The following is a 16,928-nucleotide window of genomic DNA, read 5'->3' as shown; positions in this document are numbered from 1 at the left end:
GATCTGTCCAGTGAGTAAATCTGGTAATGAACAGATTCAAGGCTTGAATCTGTCTAGATTAGAAAAAAAAACACAACTGATTCGACCAAAAACATGAGTTGACTTAATAACCCATCAAAACCCGACCATCACTCTTTATATCTTTTACTTTTAATTTTTTTTTTATTAAAATGGTATTTTTTTATTTAAAAAAATAAAAAAAAATTACAGATTGGATGTGCTCTTCTATTTAAAAAAATAAAAAAATTACAGATTGGATGTGCTCTTCACAATAACAACAACTACACCGTAATTTAATCAAGTTTCAGGATCTTTAAAATTTATCTACTAAGTAGGCATATAATTATAAACTAATGCGTGTAAAAACATATATATATATATATATATATATATATATATATATAAAATGTATGGACCCCAAGAGCTTCATACGAAGGAGAGATAAGGTACTTTACTCCTTTTCATTTTCGCCCGCCAAACCATCATTTGCTTCTCTCCAAAAAATTTGTCTCGCAATATGAGTAGCTATATTTATTAAGGAATTGTGTTTTTTAAAATTTTTAATTTTTTTATTTAAAATAATTTTTTTATATTTTTAGATTGATTTAATGTACTAATATTAAAAATAATTTTTTAAAAATAAAAAAATTATTTTAATATATTTCTAAATAAAAAATACCTTAAACTGTTATCATTATCACATTTCTAAATATATTCTAAATCTAATTTAGGTTACTTTAAATCTAATTCATGTTTATCTATTGCAATCTCCAGTCATGAATCACTACAAATCGATAAAAAGATATTAAAAATTTAAAATAATATTATTTTTTAAAAAATTATTGTGCTCACATGTTAACACTCTTTACTTAAATTAGGCTTCCCATTCAAGCAACCAGCTATATTTAGAATGTGTATATTTTTTATGTTTAAAAAATATTTTTGAGATATTTTAAATTTTATTTTTTAAATTATTTTTTTATATTTTTGTATTGTTTTAATAGTTGATGTTAAAAAAATAATTTTTAAATAAAAAATATTTTAAAAAATAGCATAAATATATAGATAGAGACACGGTGCATGAATGTTTTGCAAGACATAGATGCAACTAAGAGATGCTGGCAGACAAATAAATAAAGATGAGAAAAACGAGGGGAAGAAATGGAAGCAATGTTGGTGAGAAAGGGAAGAAGATGGAGGAGCCGAGAAACGAAGGTCTCCCTCCCTCCATATCACCTGCCTCCTCCTCCTTTTTTGTTATTTAAATTAATTTTCATGTGTTTTTTTATTTATTTTAATACATTAATGTTAAAAATAAATCAATAAATATGGTTCCCTGACTTGAAATAAAGTATCCCTTTGTAAGTTTTTTAATTAATTTGTCGTACTCCATCGGGGTGGTGTCATTTTTTTACCCTAGAGATTAATAACGCATATGAACATGCTTAATTAATTGATAATTAATCATATCATATATTAATTTAGTGATTTGACATTAATTAATGGATTATCATTTCTTATGTACATTTGAAATTCTTTACATATAAATAATAATATTGCAATATAAGAGCACAAAAATGACATTTTTTTAAAGAAAAAACTGAAATAATATTATTTTGGATAAAATTTTTATTAAAATCTTTAAAAATAACTTACTCAAACCTTTCAAAATAATTGCGCACTAGCAAGGAGGCATGTATATATATATATGGTTAATGTTGACAGTGTAACTTCTAATCAAACCTTTCATTCTTGATTAAAAACTGATTGACAAACCAACAATAATTGCTCTGAAATTATTTTTGAATCTTAACATCACATGGAGATGATCTCATGTACGTAATGCAATATTTTCTTGAAAAAACGTGAGATATTGGAATCTGATGGAGCAACGTCTTGGCGTCACCTGAGATGGAAGGGCATGCACGTGACATGATCTAAGCTTTCTGGTCTTTCTAATCGCATTAAATGGAGGATTAACTAACAGGGATGGTGATGAAGATGGTGATGGTGATGGTGATGGTGGAAGCTCCAAGGAATAATAAAGCATCTGGTTTATGGTTTATTTTATAAGCACTATGCTTCCCTTCCCCTTCCCCAAGTGGTGCTGGTTTTAATTAATTTTCTTTTTTGTCAGGTTTGGTCTTGGCATGGACAGCTGCACATGAGAGAAACAAAGGGGCAGTGACTCTTTAGCAGATGTAATTCAAGTTATTAAACCCAGTTTGGTACACCATCTAATCTAGACTCGGTTCAAGATCAAAGTTATGTTACTAGAAATAGAAATTATTGCTCCTAGATCATTTGTATCTATATAAATTAACATCTCAATTCATGGATCTTTTGGTTCGAGGAAGAAAACAGATCAAATTATTATTATTTTTAATTCTGTTTTAAATTTAATCAATATTAATTAATCGTATATTTCATTAAAGTTTTATGATTTAGAATATTATTTAGAATATTATTTTTTTTAATTTTACATTTGAAATTGTGGTAGGATCTATTTATTAAAAAAAAATAGACAATTAAATATATATTCAATTAGGTTGGAAACGAATATGAACAAAAGTTTCTATTTTCTAATTAAATAAAAAAGGGATAAACATAATCTTTCCTATGCACAAATTGACGTGAAGATATCTTTCAACAATCAAATCAAATAAATTGTGTATAAATACACTGTCCTCATGCATGCATGTATGTGTACTCAGAACTAAGAGGCTCTGTGGATAAAAAAGAAAGTAAAGGCATTGAAGCGTCCACGTTTCTTGCCTGCACTATATGTATATAGTAGAAGGACATGTTCATACTCGAGCAAGCTAGCAAAGAGGAAGAAATTAGCACAATTATTAAACACAACCTAACATATAAGGTCCACATCTGAATCAATTAATTAACACGGGTTAATAAAAAGATTAAAAAATTAAAATGATATTATTTATATAAAAAAAAATCAATGATTTTTTTGGCTACAATTTAAATCAAACTAGCAAGATAGTACAAGTTTGATAATGAAAAAGGAAAAGAAAGGAGATAGATAGATAGATTAATATTGGAATTGTGGGAAGAAGTGGACCCTAAAAAGAAAATAATCTATGCCATGAAGCTATCACGAGACTTCCTAGTTGGTACTTGGCCACACGTGCTCATGATCCTTGATGAACCCTAGCTAGCTAGATTATATTTTATTAACTTCAAATCCCTTAATAATACACCATGATGGATCCAAAACAAGATTTGTCATTTGCTTAATCGGAATCCCATCGATTATTAAATCCTTAGGGTCCATGGCCGTCCAAGAGAAAATTGCCCATCTAATCATCCATCAAGGATTATATCATTTGAGTTTCTTGAATGAATTTTCTTTGGATTTGACTCTTGATGATTTGCCAAATCTATGTCCTACATTTTGACAATCTTGTTGTCCGATTATGATGATCATTTGCCCTAACTTCATCATTTTTATCCAATAATTCCAAAATAATTCCAAGTCCATGAGAAGGTATTCTCAGATTCTTGACTCTTTGATTGTTTGTTTCCCAAATTTGCTTGTCATTTCAGAATCCATGATGATCAGTTCAAGTTCTAAGCACAAGTACAGTGGGAGTATTAATTGGTAAAAAAAATATTGCTGTTAATTATCGTAAACTCAAATGGGGAGTATGAAGGATTAAAGGATGAAGAAAGTTATTTATTACTGTGTAACGCAATTATTAGATCCCTGAAAAATCTATAAACTCCATTGAAATAAAATTAGAATTTCCAAAATAATTTTGGTAGTATTTAGTTATTGTTTTGAAATATATATATATATATATATAAAAAAAAAACAGAAATAACAAGGATTTGAGACAAGTATAGAATCTTACTTGAAAACTAGTCTAGAAACACATTTATTTTATATTTCTATTTATGTTTCTTAAATTAAATATGTTTATGTTTATTAGTTTCTGTTTAACTTTTTTGTCTAATTATCAATCAAGCAACAAGCTAGCTTCTTCCTCCTCTTTTTTTTTTCCTGATATAAACAAGCTAGGTATTCTGTAATCTCAAACAATTTCTTGACATATTTCAAAGATAATTCAAATTAAAGTCTATTTTTTTTTTATAAAAAGAAAAAAGATGGATGGAGGAGTTTCTTTTGCTCGGCAAAAGCTACTGTGTGATTCTATAACCATTTTTAAATTAAATAAAAATAAATAAATAAATTTGTGGACCTTTAAAACACTAGTATTTTGATTAAGAAAGGAATCTCCTGGCTCCAAGAAAGGAAAAGAAAGCAATAATCTCCCTTTTTCACAGCTTTATTCATTAATTATCTTTAATAATCTATGATAAACTAGCTTTATTAATTAACAAGACAATGCACGTATATGAATTTGAAAAATAAAATAAAAATAAAGTATAGCATTAATTATCACCACGCTGGATCAACTCTTTTATTAATTTAGAAATCAATTGGATCCATAATTTAAAGAAAGGGTTAGGTTCCATTGTTCTTAACACACAAAGCACATATTAAATATATATATCATAATGTGGACTTTGAATAAAAAAGCATTCAAAGATGAGCTTAATTAATCCTCCTTTAATTCCAATTTCCAAGTCACCCTCTAACAAGATAAGATAATAACAAGGCATCATAGACCATGCTTTATTACTCTTTTTTTTTTATTTTTACTTTTTCTTTGATTATTTTTTTTTTGCTATTAATTATTTTTTGGTGAGCTCCCTCGCCAAGACATTAAAGTAGAGAGACATAGAAGAGATGTCAAAAATTCACATTAAAATTGTTTATTTATTTTATATTTTTATCGTTGTCTCTTTAATCCATCGTATTTGTTTTTTCTATCCCGAGAAAGCAATCAAACGCTAGAACACGTTATTATTAGATATAGCTGGTTTGAACATGGTCTTGGCTTTAGCCTTTTTGTTTTAACCGTGCGTGTGTGTGAGTATTATATAGTCTAGATGATGATGGTACGTAGGTGATCGTGATGCATCAACCCTACACTTGTGGTCCATTTGTTTTTAGCTTTGGTTTTTCTTACTCGGTGAGGGTGATGGCCTCTTGCTTTCACCAATCCCCTTTTTAAAAAACCATGGCTTTGTCATCTATAAGCCTCTAAAGGTCAAATCTTTGTCCACTTATCGAAGTTTTGATGTCCCAATCTTCCCCATAATTTCAGGATTTTGTTCACAGATACCTCTATTTATTTATCTCTTAATCTTTATTATAAGAGTGGTAATGGGTGGTGAGGTGGGATGACGCTCTTGGACTGCCTTTGTGGACCGACTCTTTCCTCCACCTAAAGCACAACTTGTGTAGCGTAGTATATAATAATGAAGGTCAAGAGTCAAGAATCCAAGTGTTGCGGCTTTTCTATTTTGCTAAGCCCAAAGACGAAACTTTACAGTTTAATAACACTTGAAAGCTACTTGTGCGAAACCCACTCAAGGAATCAAAGATAAGGTTAGGCTTGATGGATACCACTTCTTGGGCTTGGGAAAAGAGCCCTTTGAAAGACATGAATGATGATGGCCCATGGCTTTTGAAGCAAGAAGGTTTGCTTTGTGATTTATTTTCTTGCGTGCATCTGTGGAGTGTGTGTTCTTGGCTTAAAAGCAGTATTATAAAACCCCTTCTATCCTCTCGAGTCAATCCAAGAGACTCACCGACTCTCGATAAGTTTTATTATGAATCGATAACGTTAAACTCAACAAACCTGACAAGCTCAAAACAACTAACTACAACTTCGGATGGGAAGTAGTTATGGCCATAGGGCAGCTACTAATTACAACTGGTCACTAAGCAATACTTATCCAAGCTGCGCCTGTTTGATTGCGTTAAGCTGGTGCTTCAGCATCTTTTTAGTATTGTACCCAGCCTAAGTTCAAAAGATAAAATAACATCATCAACATAAGAAGCTAGTACCATAGGTCCAAAGAACTGTTAGACCACAAAAACTTGATCCTTTCAATTCCTAAGACTCTTCTTTTGTTATTTCATAGGCAGCTCCCACTGATTCCACACGACACTGCTACATGGCTGGAGTAATCAAACCCTGGTCCAGGAAATTATGTGTTGTAACTAGAAAGAACCATCTCTGATCAACAAACTTTTCCATACCATCCAACAAATCTTTTTGGTTGACATCTAAACTGTGAAAAAATAGGCCTAAAATGTACATTTCTTGGTTCTCTGGTAGCATTCATCCACTATAAACCTATCATCCAATCAGGAAATCTAAGATGATTGATTTAGTACACATTACAGTAAATAAGATTCCACTTCCTTCTCCGACTGAAATGCATTAAGCCTTCCAATAGCTAGTAGAAATAACATTGCAAAAGGTTTTGGAACTAAAATGGGAAGGGATAAATCAGCAAAGGCACACGGCACTAAACGAATACTAGAATCAGCTCCTTCACGTGCATAGCAAGAAAATAGTATGCTAGAAACATAGAAGCCTTGCAACCCAGTTAACTTTTAATACTATAAATTACAGAATCTCCAAATTTAATCCCCCTTATTACTTCTTTTATTAACTTATAAGTTAATGTCCTCAAATCAAAATCAAAACCACACAATCACATTCGCCTAAATAATCACACGCACTTAAATATTGATTCTTTTTGAACTAAAGATTTTCTAAAAACTACATAATCAACAACATAAAGAGAGAGAAAAAAGAAACCCCACAACTAAATTCTCCCATATAAACACAAAATAGATACATGAAGTCCAATTCGCGCCAATAAAGATCCTTTCTTCTTGCGTTGGCTTACGCATTGAAAGTGCCAAAAAAAACCCCTCTGATCAACAAAAGCAAGATACCCCACGATTAAATTTCTCTATATAAACATAAAAATACGTAAACTTCAATCATTGAAAATAAAGATTCTATCTTTTAGGTTTTTTTCTGCTTACACATTAAAGGTGCCAGAAACGGTGTCGTTAGCAGAGCGAACAGCAGCTTCAAGATCAAAGCTACCGAAGCTTCCTAATCCATTGGTGGATTCATTTGCATCGCTTGTTGCGCATATGAGTTCCAATCAGCCAACAAAGAAGATGGGGGGTTCTCTTGTTGTTGATCTTCTCCACTGCTTGAAAACCAGCTCTGCATTGTTTCGATTGAAAATGAAGACAACCCAGTTGATGATTTTTTTTAAGGTTTGAGAATGTTGTGAAAAGATACGATCTCGGTGGTGATGCCTTAATGTTTATCAGCTTGGTGAAGAAACACCGGAGGTGGAATGGTATTTCCGTTTGAAGCTTAGAAAGAAAAAAAAAAGAAAAAAGAAGAGGGACAGTTTTAACAGGAACGGTGCCGTTTTAATTTGAGGACTAGTTTTTCATATAAATTTGATATTTAATTCGAATCAATTATTTTTATTAAATTAATTTTTACTAAATTAATTTTTTTTTCAATTCAATTTTACTAAATTAATCATTTCCACAAATCCAATTCCAAATGAATAATAACTTTCTTTACACAAATCTAAAGAAATGTTCAAGGCTTTGTGCCATCAACAGCATTAGTTCTAGAAAGAATGGATACAAATATAGGAAGCAAACTTAGAGGACTTTCAAGAGCTGCACTTCAAATATGAGAGGCTCATTCGCATGCGAGAGGAGGCTACGCCGAGGGCCAAACTGAAACCAGAAGCCATTACCATAGTCATCACCAAAATGTACAAGGAGGGCTAGCAGATATAATTCAATTAGATAACTTAAAACAAAAGAATCACTTCAATAGCATGTATTAATGTCTCGATACGAAGACAAGGAAGATTTTTATCTCATATTTGAAAATGATAAAAATTCACTTCAAAGATGTTTTATCCCTCTAACCAAATGTGTTTTTATCCTTTTTATACTTGTCTCGTTACAAAAGAGATGAAAACATTGAAGATAGGGGAAACATGTCCCCTTTACTTTTTATTTTTATTTTTTATTTTTTGATTTATGTGGGGTATCCGGGTCAGTTTGCGCGCATCACGACTAATCCCCACGGCCCACTGAATATCCTGCAAACCCAGTAAGCATGTAAGGCACCGCGGAGGTGACAGGCGTGCACGCTAGGGTTCGAATCCAAGTGTAGTGGAAGGAGACAAGCCCCTTCCACTGCTAGGCCAAGCCATAGTCTGTCTTTATTTTTTATTTTAAAATGATAAAAATTGACTCCTAGATGATTGCATTTTATGTCTTTATTTTTATCCCTCAAACCAAACATGTTTTTTCCCCTTTTATACTTGTCTCTTCTATCACGAAACACTAACCAAATGCAATCTGGGACACATCGATAAGAAGAATCACCTCATCAGGGACTGGTTTCAAGTTTTCATTTACGTATCCAACAGAAGGAGGTATCAATGCTCTTCTCTTACCTGAAAGGTGAAAGAAGGGTAATTATACAAAAGCCAGTATAGTGGGTCTATGGACAACAACAACCAATCCTCATTCTCAAACTAGTAATAAGGTCCTTGAGCATACCTCCAACCTTCATGCCAATCAAGACTTCCTTCAAGCCCTTAATAATCTGTCGAGGGAAGAAACTTATGATTTGAAAACACAACTTCGGCCACAAAAAGCTTATTAAAATACAGCATACGATGATGAAAAATTAGGATTTCAGTTCATAAGCAAGACAACAATCTTGAAGTCGGTAAGTGTGTATTTCTATAGCATGTATGATAGTTGATGGAGCCATCAGTATAATATAAAGTACAAAATATTCAATGATATGCTATTGGTTTGTTCTTGGCGGAATTCTTGTCCGGAAATGGGAGCGTTTGTTCCCCACTTTCAGCTATAAATAGAGGCAGAAGTGCAGCAACGAGTAAGCAGCAGCAGCAGAGAGATAAAGAGAGACGTGAGGCAATTACAGAGAGTCAGGAGTTGAGTTGAGGGGTGTTCCTCCTCCTCCTTTGTTGTAATTGTATTTTCTCTCTATTTAATGAAATTGGTTGCTCTGTGGATGTAGGCAACTGCGTAGAATTCTTATGCTCTCGCAGGTCCTAACACTTTCAAGTCCATTATCTTAACTTCTACCATACCTGGTTCTCATCCAAAGGAAGTATGACAGGCGAGCTTTCGCCGCTGAATTGATCCACGGTGCTGCATTAATGCATGGTTAGAGAACAAGATCAGCCTCGTTAATAGCTAATAAAGGATAGTAAGAGTATGTCAGCAAAACTAGTCATGATATGTGACAGCACAAATGATTCACAAAATCAACAGATATTCAAGCAAGACATCTAAAACCCACATGAAATTTAGACAACAATCACCTATGAACAAAATATCCATTTGAACGCCTGCATACGTAGTTAACTTCAACTGTATCTCCCTCTTGAGCTTCTGGCCCTTCCCCTTCAATAATCTCTATATATAAAAATTAGTAAGTTGTAAGTTCAAGTAAAACGCAGCTACTTATGCAAGATTAAGAAAGTAGATACCTTGAAACCTAACCCCATTGGCAAGCTTCAGTGTCCTGAACACTTCAAATTCCAATCAAAACAATCATATCAGAGCTACTAAACAGTATTGATAAAACATCTTCTAAGCCCCCAAAAGATCAACAATGATAAACAAATGAGCTGGTAGCTACGACAAACAAGAACTTACCGAATAACTTCAGGCTCCTTCATCTCTGGCATCGGGGCAGCCAAAACTGGATTGATGGATAATAGGAGAGTATTGAATCCACAAAATTTCAGCACCATCCTCCTTGATAATCTTTTTATTTCCAGTGAAGAAAATTTGCAATGCAAGTCCATGGGCATCGCATCCTTGGGTCTGGTACTGCTGGTTTGTGCAGGAGTCACAACATCATCAATCAATGTGAACTACTTAGCTGTTTAAGCTGTCATTACACTTCTTTTCTGTGTTAAACATAGTATTATAACATTCTAGTCAATTGTCCTCCATTAACAAGCACTCAAGCAGCAGAACCATCAAGCAAAATCCAGTGTTCCCTAGATCCTAAAACTGGTTACGATGAAATAAAATGATGAATTGAGAACATAAGCATTTCATAGTACTACAAGTCACATAAACTTCATTCTGGTAATAGTTGAATGTGAATCTTACACATACAATTACATGATGAATTGAGAAAACAAAAAAACAGGAATCTTTGAGGATATTTACCTTGTAAATTTGGAAGCGCAAGGGAAGTGAAGCAAGGTTTGGAATGGAAGTGCATACATCATCGAAAGACAGCATCAAATGGATGGTCTCAGAAGGTGTTAAATAATGGATAACATGGTCAGCTGAGTGGACTTGGTTTGTTGAGGCATGAAGGGACTAGACCCTGTCAGGATACAGTAGCTAGCATGAGTATTATTGAACCAAAGCTGGATAACGGGTCAACTCGGTGACCCTAACTCGGACTCGGTTTCATGTCGACTCCGTCAAAGCTTGAGGGAGACATGAATTGACTTTTTTTATATAACAATAAAAACAAAATCAAGCAGTTTAGATTTTTTTTCAAAAAATACTTAGAAGAAAACTTGAAATAATATTATTTTAGATTAATAATTTAACTTATCTAATCTATAACTCAAATTTTGTATTGAGTCGAGATTTATAATTAGCTGACATTTGGCAATTTGTAGCGCCCCATATATATTTTGGACTGTCCTCTTGGATTGGGCTCCCATAGCTCATTCTCGTGTGCAACTTCGGTGAGTAAATAGCTGCCTTGCCAGGTTATACATACATACATATATATATATATAGGGGAGGGGGGGTGGGGGGCGCAAATGACAGAATTATAGTTGCTAATATCTCAATGTAGAGAAGATGAATACAAAAGAAGTAAAAATGTATTTAATTTAAGACTAAAATGAAAATATAAGAATAGATTTAATAATAAAATAGTTTTGAAATAAAATTTTAACATACATGTCATCTCTATTCTAGCCTTACAAAAAAGACTTGATTTTCATTGTGAATTATGAATTCAGATAATGTCTTTGATTATTTGGTTCTTAATTGCATTTAATAATTGTTGTGAAAGTGGGGTAGAGTTGTCTTTTTTTTTTGAACTATTTAAAAGCATGTTTGATATTATAATAGCTTTTGTGGTTGTGGTTTAAATTTTTTTTAATAAAAAGTACTTTTTATGAGGTTGATTTTAAAAAAAGTTAATGTTTTGTTAAAACCGTGGTTAAAATTATGGTTTTAAAAAATAATTTCTTATGTTTGGTTAAAAAACTGTAGTTGAAATTATGGTGGAAAAAAAAACAATTTTGTGTTTGGTAAAATTGTGATTTAAATTGTGGTTAAAAAAATAATTTCTTGTGTTTGGTTAATATGCTTTGTGTTTGATATTTTATTTGAATTAATTAAAAAGACATATATAGACACATATATATAATTCCAAAACATAGGTGTTTTGTAATTATGATTACATAACAAAATGAGGAATCCTCATAATGTACTCCTTTATTATTCCATCAAACTATTTACAATTCCATCGCATATAAAATCCATACGTGAAGGCTTCTGTGAGCCTTGAACGATCAAAGCCTAAACAATATTAGGTAAAAATTCATCTGGAATTAAATTAGGGTTGCGATCATACTCAGAAAAAACTGCATCATCTTGCGATCTTCTTCTAATATAGTTATATTGTGCTATTGATGCAACTACAATCTCAACTTGTATTTTGTATGGATAAGTAGGCATGTTTTGTAAAATTTTCCACCTCTGTTTCCATACTCCAAAAGACCATTCGATCACTTACATAGTGACGAGTGTGCAAGATTAAACACTTCTTTCCAACCATTTGGTTGTCCACGACGCCTAAATTCTTGGAAGTGATACCTCTCGCCTTTGTAAGGACCCAAATACCTATACTCATTTGGATATCCAGCATCAACCAAATAGTATTTTCCTACAAATAATAACATGGTAATTTTAAACAAAACTTAAAAAAAAAATTATATTCCTTCAATTACCAAATCTTCAATTTAGTCAAAATCACAACCTTCCGGAGGTTTTGGAAATTTGATAATGCTATTGTCAATAACCTCAAGAAAAATATGTATATCGTGTGCACTGCCTTCCTATCCTGCCCACATGAACATGAATTGCATGTCGCAACTAAAAGCGGCCATGACATTTTGTGTTGGTACACCTTTTCTTCCAATAAATAAAATCTGATTTCCAGATGGCAGGTAGGCACGAACATGTGTTCTATCAATTGCACCGACACAATTCTATAGGCCAGAAAAACATTAAGTACTCATAAACATTTATAACATATTTCATACTCCTTTGAACAACTTAATTAAACTTAATTAAACTATTTAACTATATAAAAATTTATCTTACCTTGAAATGTGGCATAAATCTTGGATTCATAATAGTTTTTCTTGGTGTGCTTATAAATTATGGATCTACTGGTTTTATGACTTCCACAGCAGACAAACGTAATGATTTAAACACTTCTTTAAAACATCTACTAATAGTTTCACCTGAATGCTGGAATCTTTTCTACACTTGTCTATTTGATGCCTAACTACTATTGTAAATAAAAACATTGCCACCTTTTAAATAACGCTTATTCTTCTTAACGATTTTAAGCCATGGTGCGTGCGTTTCTAATTTAGTGCATAGACTCAACAAAGTGGTTGCATTCATCCTAAACATGTTAATACTTTGTTTCCAATGACCTCTTAAAATCTCTGTCAATCAACACATCCATGTGTTATACGAAACTATACATGGTTTTTTATACATATAATTAATATAATATATGTTTATAGCTCCAACTGTGCATATAATTAATTTTTTCATATCAAAATGCCTTCTTATAATAAATGCATCGTCACCATCACTGTCATCGTCACCGTTATCATCATCATCATTATTATCATTGGAGTCATTTCCATTACTGTCATCTCCGGCACCATCAACTAAGGCACCACTACCTTGACAACTAGGATAATTAATGTGGTCTACAATGTTGTTCATTACATTATCATAATTACCATCGAAATCTTCATTAAATATGTCATTAAACCGTGGATCATCTATAACTTCAATTACATGTAAACAAGAAAAAAATTATATGTTGTCAATAAAAAAAACTTGAAATAATTAAATATCTTTCAATAAAAAAACTATCAAAGAGTTGGTGCGACATAGGTTTTTTCCATACCTGTAATGTCAACAAAAAAAGAGTATTCCACTTGCTTGTATAAAATACAATTGAGAGGTTTGAGAAGTTTGTTATGAAGGAAGAAATGCCAATAACATGTATAGTCCCATCAAACCTTATGACAATAAAGAAAAAAACACCAACAGTAACTGTAAATGGGGTTTCTTTTCAGACCTCACAAGCTTAAAGTAGTTACAAATAAAAAAAATATATAGCTAAGGAAAGAAACACTAGCAACATGTATAGTCCCATCAAACCTCACGGCAGCAAAGAAAAAAACACCAATAGTAACTGCGAATGGGATTTCTTTTCAGACCTTACAAACTTACAGTAGCTACACATGAAAAAAATACAGCTAAGGAAAGAAACACCACCAGCATGTATAGCCCTATCAGACCTTACGACAACAAAGAAAAAAACACCAACAGTAACCGCAAATGGGGTTTTTATCTTCTAAACAAACTAATTTTCAGGCCTCACAAGCTCACAGTACCTAGACCGACCTATAATAGCTGAAATATTACAAGAAAACAAGCATTATAACATGAACAATCAAGTTTAGTTTTGACAGGGAACAAAATAGTGAAGGTAAATGAACAACTAATTCCATTAAAGGGTCAACCATTTAACATTAACCATTGAACATTGTAATTCGTAGATAAAATACAACATTAAAAACTAGCAATTTCTCATTCAAGTTTGTTAACTCTCAAAAAGCAGTTTAATAAATACAACAGTAAAAAAATTACCGCAAATAGATATGCTCATATGTCTTCACATGAAATGTGAAATAATACGATGTCTCGGACAAATTTCGGCAAATGAAAACTACTATTTTTAAAACCAGCATCCCATTATTCTGCAACAATAAAATAAACATGTATAAATACCATACACACTTGAACATAGTTAATTGATTAATAGTTAAGAAACTTAAATCATACCATATTAGCTAAGCACGTTTAGTTCATGCATACATTCGTTGCAACCATCTCAACTTCTTTTGTTTATCACATATACTGGCCCACATTTCTCTTTTCCTTCCTAAACTCATATATTTCGTAGCAAAGTCATGAAACTCATCTTCAATTAAAACTCCAGGAATTGAATGCAGCTCAGCCATCACATCATGAATACTATAACCTTTGCGATCCATATTCACATAAGTGGAATCACTCTTAGTCGACATCCTCTCAAGTAGTTGATTACACCTTTACAGCAGCTGTACACCAATTCCAAAAGTTCTTTTCTTTCCACCTTGGACCTAATCTCATTCTTTTCTTTTGCCACCACTTATTGTGTTATTGCTGCAAGACATATTTATCTCTTCAACCATTTGAGCCATATTAGTTTGGAAATCTGGATTCACATCTTTCTCTGAATCACTGCTTCTTTCTTCCAAACCATCACGAGCAATGTTGGCATTGCTTGTACTAGGATTGACATCACTTCCAGCAGGTACTCCTGATGAAGGAGCCCGTGCAAACTCTCTAGTTGCGACAATGTTGGAATACATTCTGTTAAATTTATTTTTCAATGTTGTTTCAATACCGACATGTCTGGATTTTTTTGCTCCTTTAATTTCCTGCATTTAAATGAAATTAATTAATGAAAGAGCATGTAAATTTTTTTTTTCTGAAATTTGACAACAATAAAAGAAATTGTTAGGATGACAAGGAAGTTACCTGAATTTTTTGTTTAAACCACTCATTGCTAGCAAAAATTGTTCCTATTTCACTATTCCAACCAACACCAGGTTCAGAAACCAACTTATTCTATATCCTCTAATTCTTTTTGCATCCATCCCATCTGTTTTTCAATTGTGTTTTAGTGAATGCATGGCCAGTTCGTTCTTTGAATGATGCAATAAGAAACTTCCACCCTATTTTATCGAAATGAGTATTAGGTCTCATTCCCATATGAATGGCCTTAATACATATATCACAAAATATATCAAACATTTCCTTTGTCCAAGCAGCCTTATCCAAAGATTCAGGACTTTCTATGATATTTTTTAAAACATTTAACAAAATTTTAAAATCAATCAATGATATCAATTACATTGTAGGACATATATAACCGTGGATTCAACCAATACAAAAACAAGTAATTTTCTGTATTTACAAAAGGTGTGTGGTTAGCAACAAACATTGATTATGCATTTAATTTGAATGAGAATGTTCCTGTCAATTCCAAGTAAACCAGAAAGAGTTGCAATTTATCATGAAACTAATTCAAACCCATTATTTTTCAACTGTGCATAACACTCAGTTTCTGTTTACTTCTTTTAAAGAAAATCATTATCGTCATCATGGCTGTTTGGATTCTCAAAAAACAGAGAAAAAAAATCAAGAATTTATTTTTAGATTCAAATTAACACACCTTTCTTTCTCAGTATGCAAGCACATAAATGAAAAATCAAAGTTCTGATTTCCTTAAGAAGTAGAGATGAAAGTAATTGATAGTGTGAATTTGGATTAATCCTACACAACATGCTAACAGGTCACATTGAAATGCTTAAATCATAACAAATGACTTAAATCCTACTTATCTAGAAAATAAACAGCATAACATGATCATTAATACATGTATGAGTCCATATATTGTATTGCAAATGAACAAAAAGGATGAGAAAAAAGCTAAAACCACATTCCTATCTAGTGACATCACTAAAGGGAAAAAATTCTAGATAAACAGACTGCATGATGAACATAATTTATATTGCAATAATTATTTACAAGTCATTTTGTGTTACTATATTGTGCACAAGATTATCACAGTTCATCATAATATCCATGTTCATTATGACAAATCATAAAAGTGTGAGCTATACTTAGAAAAACAGATTTCAATAAAAAACAACACATAATTACACACAGTACAAAGACTATGCAGCATCATAAAAATGAAATTTTTAGCTCAAGTAAAAAAAATTAAAGAATGCACATTACAAATTATGAAACAGCACAGAAATGCAATGAAATTTGCTCAATTAAATTAATTAACAAAGGCACAATAAGTAGAAGGGAAGCAGAAACATCAAACTACTCTTTTTAGCTCAATTCACACAAACCAAGAACGCACAGTAAACAGATCATGTAGCATCATAGAAATGCAATTTTTAGCTTAAAAAAATAAAGATAGAGATAATGGAGAGACAGATCGGTGAAGGTTTGGGTGATGATCTTTATGGGTGTTTGGAAAGAAAAGGGACTGGGGAAGAAAGATGCCTCAGAATTGGTGTTGTCCTGTACGTGGTTGTTTTTGCAAAATTTTAAAACAGGGTCGTTGTCGGCAAGAGACGAGAGAGGGGAACAGTCTGGGGAAGGTGGAAAATGCGAGTTTGTAGATTAATGGCCAAATTGATATGCCAATTAATCGTGCTGTGAACAATTTTGGGTGAGGAATGAGAAAGTTTGGGAACCATTGGAAAAGTAAGGGGAAAGTGTCGGTGATGAGAGAGAGAAGAGAAAACGCATGAAAAGTAATGGGTAAGTAAGGCAAGTTTAGGTATTTACTTTGTAAAATATATAGTCAAAATATTTATTCAAAGCTAAAAAAATTTGACCTTTAGTTTAGGGTTTGTTGTGTTTTTTCTAATTAATTTGTATAATTAATTATCGATTCTACCCTTCCAAAAAATATCGAACTTGCAAAAAGGTTTTTTTTTTGTCTTTGCACAATTTTGGAATAGTTAAATTACATATATAACCTTTAACTAAAAAACAAAAATATAGTTGATTGGAAGGA

The 16,928-nt window shown here is 32.1% G+C and overlaps 1 protein-coding gene and 2 long non-coding RNA genes across 6 annotated transcripts; all 3 read right to left on the bottom strand.

The window, feature by feature from the left end:
- Positions 1-6,698: 6,698 nt before the first annotated feature.
- LOC105136249 (uncharacterized) lies at positions 6,699-7,344 on the bottom strand. Its single transcript, XR_844315.1, has 2 exons — positions 6,935-7,344; positions 6,699-6,819 (listed from the first exon to the last, which is right to left on the bottom strand). It is a non-coding gene; the product is annotated as an uncharacterized LOC105136249 (long non-coding RNA).
- A 96-nt stretch (positions 7,345-7,440) lies between these two features.
- On the bottom strand, positions 7,441-10,346 carry LOC105136248 (FKBP-like peptidyl-prolyl cis-trans isomerase family protein). Of its 4 annotated transcripts, none has more exons than XM_011041511.1 (8): positions 10,160-10,338; positions 9,635-9,805; positions 9,466-9,500; positions 9,298-9,391; positions 9,064-9,124; positions 8,501-8,546; positions 8,324-8,394; positions 7,441-7,660 (listed from the first exon to the last, which is right to left on the bottom strand). In XM_011041511.1, exons 1-8 carry the CDS (start codon positions 10,219-10,221, stop codon positions 7,583-7,585), a joined length of 618 nt encoding a protein of 205 aa, XP_011039813.1. In that variant the 5' UTR covers positions 10,222-10,338; the 3' UTR covers positions 7,441-7,582. The 4 variants fall into 4 exon arrangements, 3 of the variants coding, with proteins under 3 accessions (XP_011039813.1, XP_011039811.1, XP_011039812.1); XM_011041509.1 differs by having other exon boundaries at positions 9,635-9,814; positions 10,160-10,337; XM_011041510.1 differs by having other exon boundaries at positions 9,635-9,811; positions 10,160-10,336.
- Positions 10,347-13,900: 3,554 nt separating this feature from the next.
- On the bottom strand, positions 13,901-14,204 carry LOC105136247 (uncharacterized). The gene is made up of 2 exons (XR_844313.1): positions 14,123-14,204; positions 13,901-14,037 (listed from the first exon to the last, which is right to left on the bottom strand). It is a non-coding gene; the product is annotated as an uncharacterized LOC105136247 (long non-coding RNA).
- Positions 14,205-16,928: the final 2,724 nt, after the last annotated feature.

Source organism: Populus euphratica, unplaced genomic scaffold (genome assembly GCF_000495115.2).
Source record: "Populus euphratica unplaced genomic scaffold, PopEup_1.0 scaffold52.1, whole genome shotgun sequence".
NCBI lineage: Eukaryota > Viridiplantae > Streptophyta > Magnoliopsida > Malpighiales > Salicaceae > Populus > Populus euphratica.
This window is presented reverse-complemented; position numbering and strand designations above follow the sequence as displayed.